The 12634-nt window shown below is 43.5% G+C and overlaps 1 protein-coding gene across 3 annotated transcripts; it reads right to left on the bottom strand.

The window, feature by feature from the left end:
- Positions 1-202: 202 nt before the first annotated feature.
- Positions 203-11987, bottom strand: ZSCAN9 (zinc finger and SCAN domain containing 9). 3 transcript variants are annotated; one of them, XM_036869559.1, is made up of 6 exons: positions 11902-11987; positions 9795-10284; positions 9465-9612; positions 6682-6780; positions 4833-5496; positions 203-1604 (listed from the first exon to the last, which is right to left on the bottom strand). In XM_036869559.1, the coding sequence occupies exons 2-5, from the start codon at positions 10209-10211 to the stop codon at positions 4880-4882; spliced, it is 1281 nt and encodes a 426-aa protein (XP_036725454.1). In that variant the 5' UTR covers positions 10212-10284; positions 11902-11987; the 3' UTR covers positions 203-1604; positions 4833-4879. The 3 variants fall into 3 exon arrangements, with proteins under 3 accessions (XP_036725454.1, XP_036725455.1, XP_036725453.1); XM_036869560.1 differs by lacking the exon at positions 203-1604 and having other exon boundaries at positions 4619-5496; positions 6694-6780; XM_036869558.1 differs by lacking the exons at positions 203-1604; positions 11902-11987 and having other exon boundaries at positions 4619-5496; positions 9795-10290.
- Between the last annotated feature and the right edge of the window lie 647 nt (positions 11988-12634).

Raw genomic sequence — 12634 nt, 5'->3', positions numbered from 1 at the left:
TAATGTTAATTAATGTTAATGACTCAATGTTAATGAGTCACTTTTCTAAGCCAGACACTGTTTTAGATATTCAGGATACAACAGTAACAATAAAAGGACAAAGATTTCTGCCCTCATGGAGTTTATATTCCAGTGGGGATTGACAAAAAAATAAACTATGAGAAGAATAAATACATAAATTTTAATAGGATGTCATGAGCACAATGTTTTAAAAAAAGGAATAAAAGAACAAAACAGAATTAGGACAAGACCCTGGTCATTTTACCAGTCTATTCCTCAAGATTGTTTACGTAGCTGGTAATCTTGAAAGATGAGATAACATATCCCAGTGGTCAATTACCAGGCTTACTTACTGCTTGTTATAAAAGCTGAGGATTTCCTAAATTCAGGCTTCCCTGGATGCAACATAGGCATGTTGTGTGTATAGCATCCACCTGAGCCCATCATGTCACCTCTTTGGAACTTGGGGGCAAGGGCAACTGATGCAAATACGATGATCTCATGCTGTTTGCTATCTATGAATAACAAGTGTTAGGCTTGCTATCTATAAGAAATGGGCTGGGAAAAAAAGAAAAAAAGTAAAAAAAAGATCAGGACCTTATATCCTGGACCCATGCAACAAGACATGTAGGAGCACAAAAGGCCCAAGGAGGACTGTCATGCCTAAGGTTTTTGAGAATTGGAGAAGAATAACAATTACAAGGACTTTGAAATAGTATGGCTATTTGGGGGTGGGGAGGTGGGCGGGCATCGATGCATTGGCGAAACACAATGAAATTCTGAAGGCAAAATGTGAAAGGCATTGGGCCTCCTTGGAATCATATAAAATCCTTTGTTTCTGACCCAGGAACTCGTATTTTATGCCAGATTCCATGAAACAATCACAGGCTAAGTTAATTAGCTTGTTACTAGAGTAAAATGAAATCCCAGACCCCTAAAATCTGAGAAAATATGTCCAACAGTCTTTGTCGATGTCCTTTTGCATGTATTTGTTCTTGGGTCAAAGACTCTGGTTATACATACACATCTATCTCATGATTTGGAGCATTACTTATGAATTTTCCTTAGATATATATTCCCTTTCAGTATTATAGTGATAAAGCTTTGCATGCATAATGCTTTTTTAATAATTCTAATTCCCTCAAGATATATACATATATTGGTATAGGAGGCCAGCACTCACTCTAGACACATTTTAACTCTTGCACTGCTTTTACCTCTTGAGGAACAGTCACCTTGCTACCAGACAAAATTAAAGGTATTATGGCTAATTTGTAGACTCTTTAAAAATATTTTAGTTTAACTCCTCCCCATGGTCACTTTTAAAGACCCCCTAGAAACTAAAAGATTCACTTCTGTGCTGAAACACAGAGAAATTTAGGGACTGCTCAAGTTCCCCATCTAATTAGTAGCAAAATTAGCACTAGAAGCTTTGTTACCCAGAGCTTCAGTTATCCAGTAAGATTTCTACCCACCTATATTATTTCTCATGAACAGTACCCCTCACCTACATTATTCATCAGCTGTTGTACAGGTAACAGTGGTGACTCTCCTGGCTTGGGTAGTCCACAGTCCCATGAATAAGACTGGAATTTCAGTCATACCTAAGGAAACAGATTCAGGAAAGTAAATAATAGAAGTGGAGGAAGTTGGAAAGTGGCAAATGACACCAAGCACTTGGTTAGGTACTGTCACTGTGAAAGGCTACAGCATGAGCTGTGATGAAAGCCAGCCTTTGATGTGATCTCAAAGAGAAGTCTAGTATATTCCTTCTCTCTCCATTTCTCTTCCTTGCTCCCAAGGGGATTGGGCAAACCTGGAAACACTGCCCTAGATACCTGCATTTTCTCTATGAGTCAAAGAAAGTTTCCTAAGGGTGAACAGAATGTAGAAGACATCTAGAATTTCCCAAATTGTGAGTTGAGTTCTGAGTTAACTTCTTGCTATATGAGCTTCAGAGAATCTCCTGGTTACAGCCTTCATCTAGCTCATCTGATAGTAATACCTTTCTGTTCAACCATTAGTTCTATACCTTAAAAGTGCCCCCAGAGCATTGGCCTCTGATGCATTGGGTATCATCTTGTTAAATATTCAAGGGTAGGATGACCAGCAACTGGTCCAAGCGTGAGGATGTCATCCAGAATGTGAAGAGGAGGTGGTGACTGTGCTGGAGGATCTGGAGAGAGAACTTGGTGAACCAGGAGAGCAGATGAAAAGGTTGATGTGGGACTGTGTGTGTGTGTGTGTGTGTGTGTGTGTGTGTGTATGATACAAAACGAAAGTGTGTGAATCAGGGCTCTTTCTGAATAGGCTCCACCACGCCTATTTCTTGTCATTCCACCACCCCTCCAGAAGTGGTTCTCAACTTCACTTAGTTCTCCAACCCTTTTGAAAATATGATGGACACTATGGGTCCTCAGTGTATTAAAATTAACCACTACCATAGTAATGCCCGTTTGAATCTAAATGTTCTTAATTACTCATAGGTCCCAGCTGATCCTCTCGGGAAGGAAGTGGGAAAGAAGGAGTTGTTATGTCTCCAAACAGATCAGGAATCCCTGAAATTTCACCTCTGGTCCCATAAGCCACATCCCCTTTAAGAGGCTGGTGAGGGGAAAGGCTGCCTCTGGGGGCTCACCTTTTCTAGAAAGCCTCAGCTGACTTCAGTGGGAGGTGAGCCACTCTGCAGAAGTGAGAGTTTCAGGTAGTCAAATGGACAAGTATGGATTTTTGGTTTTTTAACACATGTTTTTTCTGGTTACACACATTTTTTAAAAAATTGATTGAATGCTAAATTTGTAATTACTCCTTAGTTTATAAGGACAGAGAGACCAGAATCACATGGTAAATAAAAGCATCTCCTGAATTGATTCTCTTTAAACTGTAATTTAAGAAAAATCTTGACTCCATTTTTGATGTTTGATCACTGACAGCTTTCAACCTCCATCTTCCCCTTCCCTTCTGCCCCACATCTGGGCGAATTTATAAGAAATCCCAGTGCCTCCTCACTTGGCACCTGAAGGAAGTTCAAGCTATGCAAGCCCTTATCTATTTGTGCAATGAGAACTATTTCCTGGACCCATCCCCTAACCACAATAAAAACCAGGGCCACTAGCTCTCACTCTCCTTATGCTACTCAAGCCAGTTCTGGACCAGCTTGGGTGCTGCCCTGCTATCCCCAGAGAGTTCCATGATGAGAGTAATAAATTTTTCATACATTCTTGTGTGTGTGCATGGCATCATCCCTAGTAACTGGGAAGGGGGGTCCATACCACCTCTGTAGGATCATCGCATTCACAGTTCAAAGATATGTAACAAAATGTGAAAGGGCCGTATAATCCCCCATCCACCCTAGTTACCATGTTGACAGTTTGTTGCATATTTTCCCTGCACAGTCAAATCTTGACACATCCATAACCATTCTGTACCATTCTGGATAAGTTCCTATGCCCATCTTCAGTCCTTTTACCGACTGATGTCCACTGTCTGAACTTTTCCTTCCTTTCTTCATCCCACGTACATGTTCTCTGTCTTTCTGGCCACTGTTTCTTCTTTTGGCCCCTGGCACCACAGATTTTATCTTTCTCATGCCCTTCTCATATTATTCCCTCTTCATATACTTTTCAGATATACACAAACTTCCTACTCTTGCATTTCATTTGGAAGATTTTCTCCCTTACAACAGGTCCCTTCTTTTCACTGGATTATTGTTTCAGATGGAAAGGTCAGGACTGATAAAGGATAGCAGTTCCAAAGAAAATACAGAGTTATACGGGAAGGTATGTAGAACACTGAGTGGGAGCATTCACCAGGATCCTAAGTGTGAAAAAAACAATGGACATGAGATCAGATCAGAACATCAGCAGACAACTCCAGACCTAAGCAAAGCAACAGAAGGGAAAAACTCAGGAGATTTAATACGGTAGTTTTTAAAGCATCTTATGGATGATGATCCAACGCTCTGATGTCTTGTACTCAGAATACCGATGACTTTTTGTAACACTGAAGATGTGATGGGAAAGCACTAAGGGAATTTCAGGTGACTAAGCTTAAATGAGGAAATCTGAGAATACCAGTATGAAGCATGACACTGTAAACAGATTGGAATTTGGAGTCAAAAGCCAAGGGTTTAACTAAGAAGACCCGATGTGAGATGTTAACATTAGAGGAAGCTGGGTGAATGGTATACGAGTACTCTATCTATCTTTGCAACTTTGTTATAAGTCTAAAATTATTCCATAATTTAAATTTACTAAAAATAGAAGTCCAGGGTTTAAGCCTTGGTGATAAAGGCTTGGGTTTTGTGAATCTTCAATTCCTCATCTGTAAAACAGGATAATGATAATACTCATTTCCCTGTGTGGTTGTTGTGAGGACCAACTGTGGTTAAGTAAGTGGAAGCACTCTGAAAAACAGCGACGCATCCAGCCAGTGCTGGTCACTATCCCAGGGGAGCATCACGCAGGTGTCAGAGGGAAGCAGTAGGCACAAAAGGTGTTTACTATGCAGGTACGAGTCACGGGGAACACCAAAGACCCATTTACTGTAAAACATCAGCAGAGCTCTACGTGATCTTTAGGGATTAAACGCAGATACAGATCTTCCTGGCATGTTCGCTATAGCAGTGCCATTTATTACATTATTAGAAAAGTTTAGCAGCCATCTCAAAGAGAATAAATATGAGAGATGGGGGTAGTAAGAAACAGGAAGGCGCAAAGGAACCAAAGGGAAAGTAGCAGCTTCAAAAACCCAAACCTGCCTCTTTGAATGTCCCCAGACCAAAATACATTTAGTGGAGACAGGAAGAAAGGTGTTTTCTAGTCTCAACCTACCCTGCACGACTTGGCCAGTGATCTGGAAAACGTGCACACAGCTTGGATTAGACCAGCTCAGCCACCACATGGATCTTCTGATGGCGGATAAGGTTGCAATGGCGATTAAAGCTTTTCCCACATTTGTTGCAATGGTGAGGTCGTTCCCCTGTGTGGCTTCTCTGATGCTCGATGAGAAATGAACGCCGACCGTAGCTCTTGCTGCACTGGCTGCATTGATAGGGCTTTTCTCCCTTGTGGATTCTCTGATGCTGGATGAGACCGGCACTCTGACTGAAGGCCTTCCCACACTCCTTACAGTGGTACCGTTTCTGAATATTGTGGATTCCTCGGTGATTAAAAAGACCCGAACTCCGACTGAAGGTTTTCCCACACTCATTACATTCGTAGGGTCTTTCTCCAGTGTGAACTCTTTGATGTCGAACGAGACCTGAGCTCTGAGCAAAGCTCTTCCCACATTCTTCACATCTGTGTGGTCCAGCTCCTAAGGGGTTTCCCCAGTGCCTCTCTACCCCACCCTTGCGGTCATCAACTTCTCTGTGTCGCGGATCCTGCTGTGATATCTCCCAGGTCTGTCCGTAAGACATTTTCCCATGTGGTTCCACTCTCTCAGGACAGTCTTTCCTTAGCATCAACTCTCTGTCCTCAGTCTTGGTCATTCCATCTGAAACAAAAAAGACCAGGTAAATGTCACTTGTTCCCTGAGCCTAGTGACAGCAGGGTCACTATGTGCACAGAAATGCAAGGTGCTTCTATCCTGATGTCACTCTATGTCATAGAGTAGGAGGAGGTTAGAAGCAGAAGGGCCAGTGTGTTAACACTTTCCTCTAGGTAATGAGGGAGGTTTGCCCTCTTTGGCGAAATGCAGCTCGGTCCACCCCAACATGGATGGGGCCTGGAGAGAATTTTTTTTATACTTCTTCATGGGAAGAGAAGGGTCAGGATCAGAGTGGCTTCTTTGGAGTCTTCCCTGAGAACTCCCTCCCCTCTGTGAGGTAGGGAGCCTCCAAGTGACCCTTTCCAAGGAAACTGACCTCATGTATACATTCATTCATTCAGTCATTTATGGAACAAGCGTTGAGCTTCTCCTATTCTAGGTGCTTCAGGCAGTATTTTATGTTTCTAATCCATAACCATCCCGGGTGCATCCCCAGCACAAAGCCTTTGCTCTAGCACCTCTCTCTTTCTGGAAAGCTCAGACCTCAGATAACAGCAAGCCTCACTCTCTCACTTCCTTCAAGTTTTTGCTCAATTCTCACCTTAATTCTTCTATTTAAAACTACAATCTGTGTGCCCCATCCATAGCAGTCATAATCCCCCTTAGGCAGTTCTATTTGTGCTTCATTCCATAACGCCACCTCCTAACATATCATCTCCTTATTTATATGCTTATTGTCTCCCCCTTGCTACAATCTCATCTCCACGGAAACAGGATCTTTCTGGTTTATTCCCTGAGAAGCAAGCTTGGCACATAGTGGCTGCTCAATAAATATTTGCTGAATGAATAAAAGAGAAAGGACTGAAATCAGTGCTACTACTATGGCCTCAATTGACTGGCCCAGGGACCAGCGCTGAGGCAAAGGCTGCCTGTAGGACTGGTTCATGTTGGACAGTGTCCAACCAACCCAATTAGACCCTCTCTGCTTGGAGGAGTTGAAGGTGAGAATGGAGACAAACAGACCCAAACTGTCTAAATGCTAGAGAGCAGCTGCTGTGGAATTCTTAGGGTTCCCCAGGTGTGATTCCCACCTTGCAACCCAGAAAAGCCCAAGGAAAATTACCCCCAACCCCTCCTTTAGCCAACATCTGGCTTTTCCTCCCACATCTAACTGCACTGTCCCTCACACACCTGAACAGGTACCTCTTAGGACTCCTCTGGGGTGAGACCATGGTTCTTCTCCTCCTTTTAGCTGGGAGATGACAACAGGTTTGCAAAACAGAAATGTGCCTGCAGAGAAGAAATGGGCCACAAGTGAGATCAGTACTGCTGCCCAAACTTCACATTTACATCTGAAATGCACAAAGGAACTGAGTAGAATATAAAAACGAAGACATTTCTCACCTTTTAATAATTATCATTTATACAGCCTTCCATGACTTACAAAGCACTTTCACATACATTATCAAACGAATTCACCACAAACCCCCCCAATGCTATTATCCCACTTCTTTAAAGAACCAGGGGAAAAAAAAAAGAAATAGGAAAAAAATAAAAAGGAAGACAGACATATAGCTAGACAGACTCTATATTTAGAAAAAAGTCTGGAAAATATACAGCAATTTGACAAGAGTGGTTACTCCTGGGGAGTTGGACTTAGAGAACTTTTACTTTTTACTATGTAAACTTATGCATTATTTGGATTTTTTTTACTATCACTATGAATTCTAAACGAAATTCAAACTCGGTGATATAAAGTAACATTAAATGTTGCTTGGCTAAAAAACAAAACAGCTGGAACTTGGATTTGGTCCTTTTAATCCCAAACACTTACTATGTTGCTTTACAAAATAAGCTTGTCCTAAATGTGTAACACACACCTGCATTGATAGTCCTATAGGGAGAATTCTCTGATCTGTAGGTGCCCTCTGGATACTCTCCTGTAGCCACTGTAGATGCTTAATAAATATTTGTTGAATGAATGAATGAATGACTAGATGGATGGATGGGGGAATAGACGTACTCAGATGTACCCTGGAAGAAGTGTTCTCAGCAGGGTTCTAGGTGCAGTTTAGAAAGTAGAAGAAGGGAGAAAATAGATAGAAAATGAAAAATCCAAGTTCATGGGGAGAGGAGGAAGAAAGTAGCAAAGGAACTGACTGGAAAGATGCTCATAAAGGGGGAAAATGAAAACAGAAAGAATTTTAATAAGATGAAGTCATGGGAGTCAGAGGAAGGTCTGCAGTGTGCACAGAATTTACTCATCAATATAATTTTAATTTAAATCAAGAGATGTGTTCCAAAACCCATGATAACTGTATGATTGGTAGGACAAATGAAATAAATAGAAGCAGGAGGCAGAGCGGCAAGAAAAGCTGTGACTTTGATACATATGGAGGTAATGTGAAAATGAAAACAGGAAACCTCTGCTGTAGATGGGTTACCAGAAGGGTAACAAAAAGTCAGAAAGAGGCTGTGATGTTATGTGTGGGAAATTAGACAGAATTTGGAGCCAACTGCTGCAGGGAGAGCTAGAATGGGAAGGCAGCTGACTCAGCCCCAAGTGCCCACTACTATACCCACTGGTGCCCAGTACTGACACCACTAAGGAGATTGCATACAAGGAAATGGCAAAGTCTATTCCATTGGATTTTCTCATCCAGTCTGCCACCTAGTAAGCATATCTCATATCTTCTGACTGCAAATGTAAACCCAAATTGACAAGGGTGGCACTGGTAATTTCTGATAAGAACAGTTACTATATATTAAGAATAATGCGTGCCAAGTGTTTTTCACAAATTGTTTGTATTCAATGCTCACAACAACCTTCTGAGGTACATCTTTGTTATAGACTGAACTGTGTCATCCCCACCCCAAATTCATATGTTGAAGCCCTTTTTTGTTTATTTATTTATTTAATTTTGGCTGCATTGGGTGTTCGATGCTGCACTCGGGTTTCTCTAGTTGCGGCGAGCGGGGCCTACTCTTTGTTGCGGTGCGCAGGCTTCTCATTGCGGTGGCTTCTCTTGTTGTGGAGCACGGGCTCTAGGTGTGTGGGCTCAGTAGTTGTGGCTTGCGGGCTCTAGAGTGCAGGCTCAGTAGTTGTGGCACACGGGCTTAGTTGCTCCGCGGCATGTGGGATCTTCCCAGACCGGGGCTCGAACCCGTGTCTCCTGCATTGGCAGGAGGATTCTTAACCACTGCACCACCAGGGAAGCCCTGAAGCCTTGTTTTTGGAGATAAGGTCTTTAGGGAGATAATTAAGGTAATTAAAGGTGGGGCCATAATCCAACAGAACTGATGTCCTTAGAAGAAGAGGAAGAACTACCAGAGCACTCTCTGACTCTCTCCCTCTCTCCACAGGCACACGCAGAGAGGAATGCCCATGTGAGGACACAGCAAGAAGGTCGCTCTCTACAATCCAGGAAGACAGGTCTCACCAGAAACCAACTCTGATGGCACTCTGATCTTCAATTTCTAGCCTCCAGAACTATGAGAAAAAAAACTTCTGTTGTTTAAGCCACCCAGTCTGTGATATTCTGTTACAGCAGCCTGAGCAGACTAAGACAATACTATTATTAACCCCATTTTGCAGATGAAGAAACCTTGATCAATCGGTTAAGTAACCTGCCCAGGTACAAGCAGCTTCCAAGAGGCAAAGCCATGATATGAACCTGTCTGTCAAACCTTGAAGCCCATTCTCTAAAGCTGTGCTCCACAGTGATTCCTAATGTCTTCCTAAAAGTCTTCCTAATGTACCATGTGCCAGGAGACAAGAGACCTTCCAGGATGGTACCCAGCAGAAGACTGCATGCAGGGGATCGGGACAAAGACAAGCACACTAGGCACTCGGAAGCACTGAACATTGCCGGTAAAGCGTCTTCTGATCCCCTGGTTTCCCAGCTCTGGTTTTTTGTTGGTTTGTACTTGACCAGGTGGGATATGTTCAACACCAGATAAATCCTGTCCCTCACCTGTCTTTCCGATACGGTGGGGCTCCTGAGCAGGGTCACATGTGAGCTGGGGCTCCTTAGGCTGGGACTGAAGGCCCAGTGACATCTGCTCTCCTAGAGACACTGTCTCTTTAGAGAGGACTTCTCGTCGGTGTCTGTAGGCTACTATCTAGAAATAAAGAGACAAGATTTGACTTCTGAAGAAATTAATTGTCTAAAGAAACATTTCCCAGAAAGAAGCAGAAAGCTGGGTCTTATTTAATCAGCAAAGTCAAAAGGATACAAAGCAGAGGACACAAGGGTCCTTGGTGACCTACATATACTCTTTCCCTGGTGAATCTCCCTTCCTACCTCGTGCTGTGGTTCATCGAGCTCTCTCTCCAGATCCTCCAGCAAAATCACTGCCTCTTCCCCACTCTCTGGACATTGCTCCTGCACCCAGCCCTGCACCTCCTTGGGCAGGATACACAGGAACTGCTCCAGCACCAGCAGGTCCAGAATCTGCTCCTTCGTGCTCACATGCGGCCTCAACCACTGGTAGCAAAGATCCCGGAGTCGGGTGAGAGCCTCCCTTGGTCCAGGGGTCTCTTGGTAGCAGAGCTGTCGAAAGCGCCTTCGGAAGATCTCCCTTGCCAGTGGATTATTGCGTTTCAGTCCGGATTCCTGCATTTGGAGGTGACTTTCTGCCTCTGCTTTCACTGTCAGTTCTTCCCAAACATCACGAGCTTGAACATCCAGGGATATAACCTCCTTGGAGTCTGTATTCATTTTGACCTTGAACAGCTTAAAAGGCACCCTCTAGCTGAAGCTATGTTTTAGAAACACCTTTGGAAGTTCCCCCCTAAGCAGTAAAAATCATTGTTTAGGTAGAAAAATGGCAATAGTTAATGATAAAAAAACTGATAATATAAGCAACTGTCATACACCTAAAGCTCTTCACTGAAAGTAAAGTGACTTGGTGACCAAAGATGAGAATAGTGGAAAATATAAGGTCATAATGTACAAAAAGCATAGATTTTCAAGTTACCCAGACCTAGGTTTTATTCCAGTTCTAACTTTTACTAATTGTTCGACCTTGTGCCAATTTCTTATCTTGTTTCAATCTCAGTTTTTTAATGTGAAAAAGAAATAGCAATAATACCATACGGAGTTCACGGAGGAATTAAGGGCCATACAGATCACTCAGAATGGTTAAAAAGTTCAGACTCACTGTATAAAAATCAAATTAGAGAAAGAATAAATGGAAATATTGCTCTTGCCTTTAAAAATAATTTTTTAAAAATTAATTAATTTATTTGGCTGCGCCGGGTCTTATTTGCGGCACGGGATCTAGTTGCCTGAACAGGGATAGAACCCCGGCCCCTTGGATTGGGAGCGTGGAGTCTTACCTACTGGACCACCAGGGAAGTCCCTGCTGTTCTCGTCTTTGACTAAATGAACTAAATTTTATTGAAATCTTTACTTGAGTTTTTAAAATTAATCTTCAAAACAACCATTAAGGCTGGTTTCATTTTTACTAAATTTACAGAAAGGAAAGCTTAGGTCGACTGCAAGTCCTGTGAGCTTTCCACACTGCTCTGCTGCTTCCTAAGAGTAACAGCCAACACTGCACAACAGTCTACAACATGCTTTCAGATACAAGGCCATATTTAATCCTCACAATTACCCTCTGAGGTTTGATTACAATCACTATTTCACTAGATAAGAAATGGGGGCCAGGGGAAGTTAAGTAAGTTTCTTAAGGTCAAATTCTTTTTGCGGACAGTCCTAAGAATCCACAGAAGCCCAAGAGAAAAGTGTGCTCATATCCAGGCAGTGCTTGAGACCCTGGAGGACTGAGCGTCTCCAAAATGTCAGGAGTGCAGACCAGAAGCTGAATTCCAGCTTGACAGGCCCTGTGGCAGACAGCTAGGGAATCGCAATCCGGGGCTTAGGAGTGGGAGGGGAAGAGCAGGGAGGCCTGATTATGTACCTTTAATTTCTAGGCTCCCCAGGGATTTGTATGCACTCCAAGGTTTGAGAATCAATGAACTAAGGGAAAGGGAATCGGAAAATGTCACATTCTGCACTTGACAAGCAGTCCATTCAACGCCCCTTCATCCGCTTTTAGAACCGAAGAGTGAGAGTGTATATACACTGGCTCTCCACGAGGAAGGCTGCAAAAAGTCTTTACAAATTTGTCCTTAACTTCCTTGTCCCCGAGGATATTTCCCCAGACTCCAGGCGTTTCCTGCCCTGAGTCCTAATCCTGCTGCCATTATTCACCGCGGTGACCCCTCTCCGAGACCTCTCCCGCGTAACGTCCCCCCAGCCCGGGTGACGGATCGGCTCCAGGATCGCGGGGCACGACCACCGCCCCCTCCCCCCACTCCGCCCTCCCCGAGGCCGAGGCCCACTTTCCACACCCCTTTCTCAGCCACACCCACCCCACCCCGGTTCCCGGGCCGACTCACCGGACCTGGAAAAGGTGAGGAGGTTGGGGGCTCCCTCCCCGACATTGGGAGGAGCGCGCCGGGAACAATGGCCCTGCGGGGAAGACGCCAGCCCACCGCGGGGCCCACCGCGCACGGGCACTTCCGGCCGGTCTAGGATTCAGTGTCTCGTTTCCTACCTCTTGCGCGTGCCTCACCTGGAACCAGCCGCCAATTTCCTGGGCGTCCGGTTCGATTTCAACGGTGAATCGCATAATTAGAATTCGTTACGTGTGTGGGCCCCAGATAGGTTTTAAACTGAAAACACAGATGAAGCACAAACCGTTAATTATTGAAAATGCTTATTTTTAACACATTTAAAAAATTAATACATTACCTATGACTTTTTAAAAGGCTCAGACAATGCCAAAATTAATAAAGTAAAAGGTGAAATCCCATCCTGTCCCTCCTAAGCCTCACTTCCCTGAGATAACCGCTGTCACCGTTGGCTTGGAATTTGCATGTATAATTCTCATCTCTGTCTCTGTCTCTCTCTCTCACACACGTTAGATAGATAGATGGATAGACAGGCATTGAGCTATTTTACATTTAGCTTTTCCCCCATCACTTATTTTAACGTTTTCACGTCATGTATCCCAGACATCTTTATCAGTCAGGCAGGTCTAACTCATTTAGTGGCTGCATAATCATAGTACATCAAGTACATGCCTGGCAATTTATTTGACCAGGCCCCTACATATTGATAGAGGTCTTCTTTCC

The sequence above is a fragment of the Balaenoptera musculus genome, chromosome 11 (genome assembly GCF_009873245.2).
Source record: "Balaenoptera musculus isolate JJ_BM4_2016_0621 chromosome 11, mBalMus1.pri.v3, whole genome shotgun sequence".
Lineage (NCBI taxonomy): Eukaryota > Metazoa > Chordata > Mammalia > Artiodactyla > Balaenopteridae > Balaenoptera > Balaenoptera musculus.
Note: the sequence above shows the minus strand (reverse complement) of the source record. Positions and strands in the feature narration are given on the sequence as shown.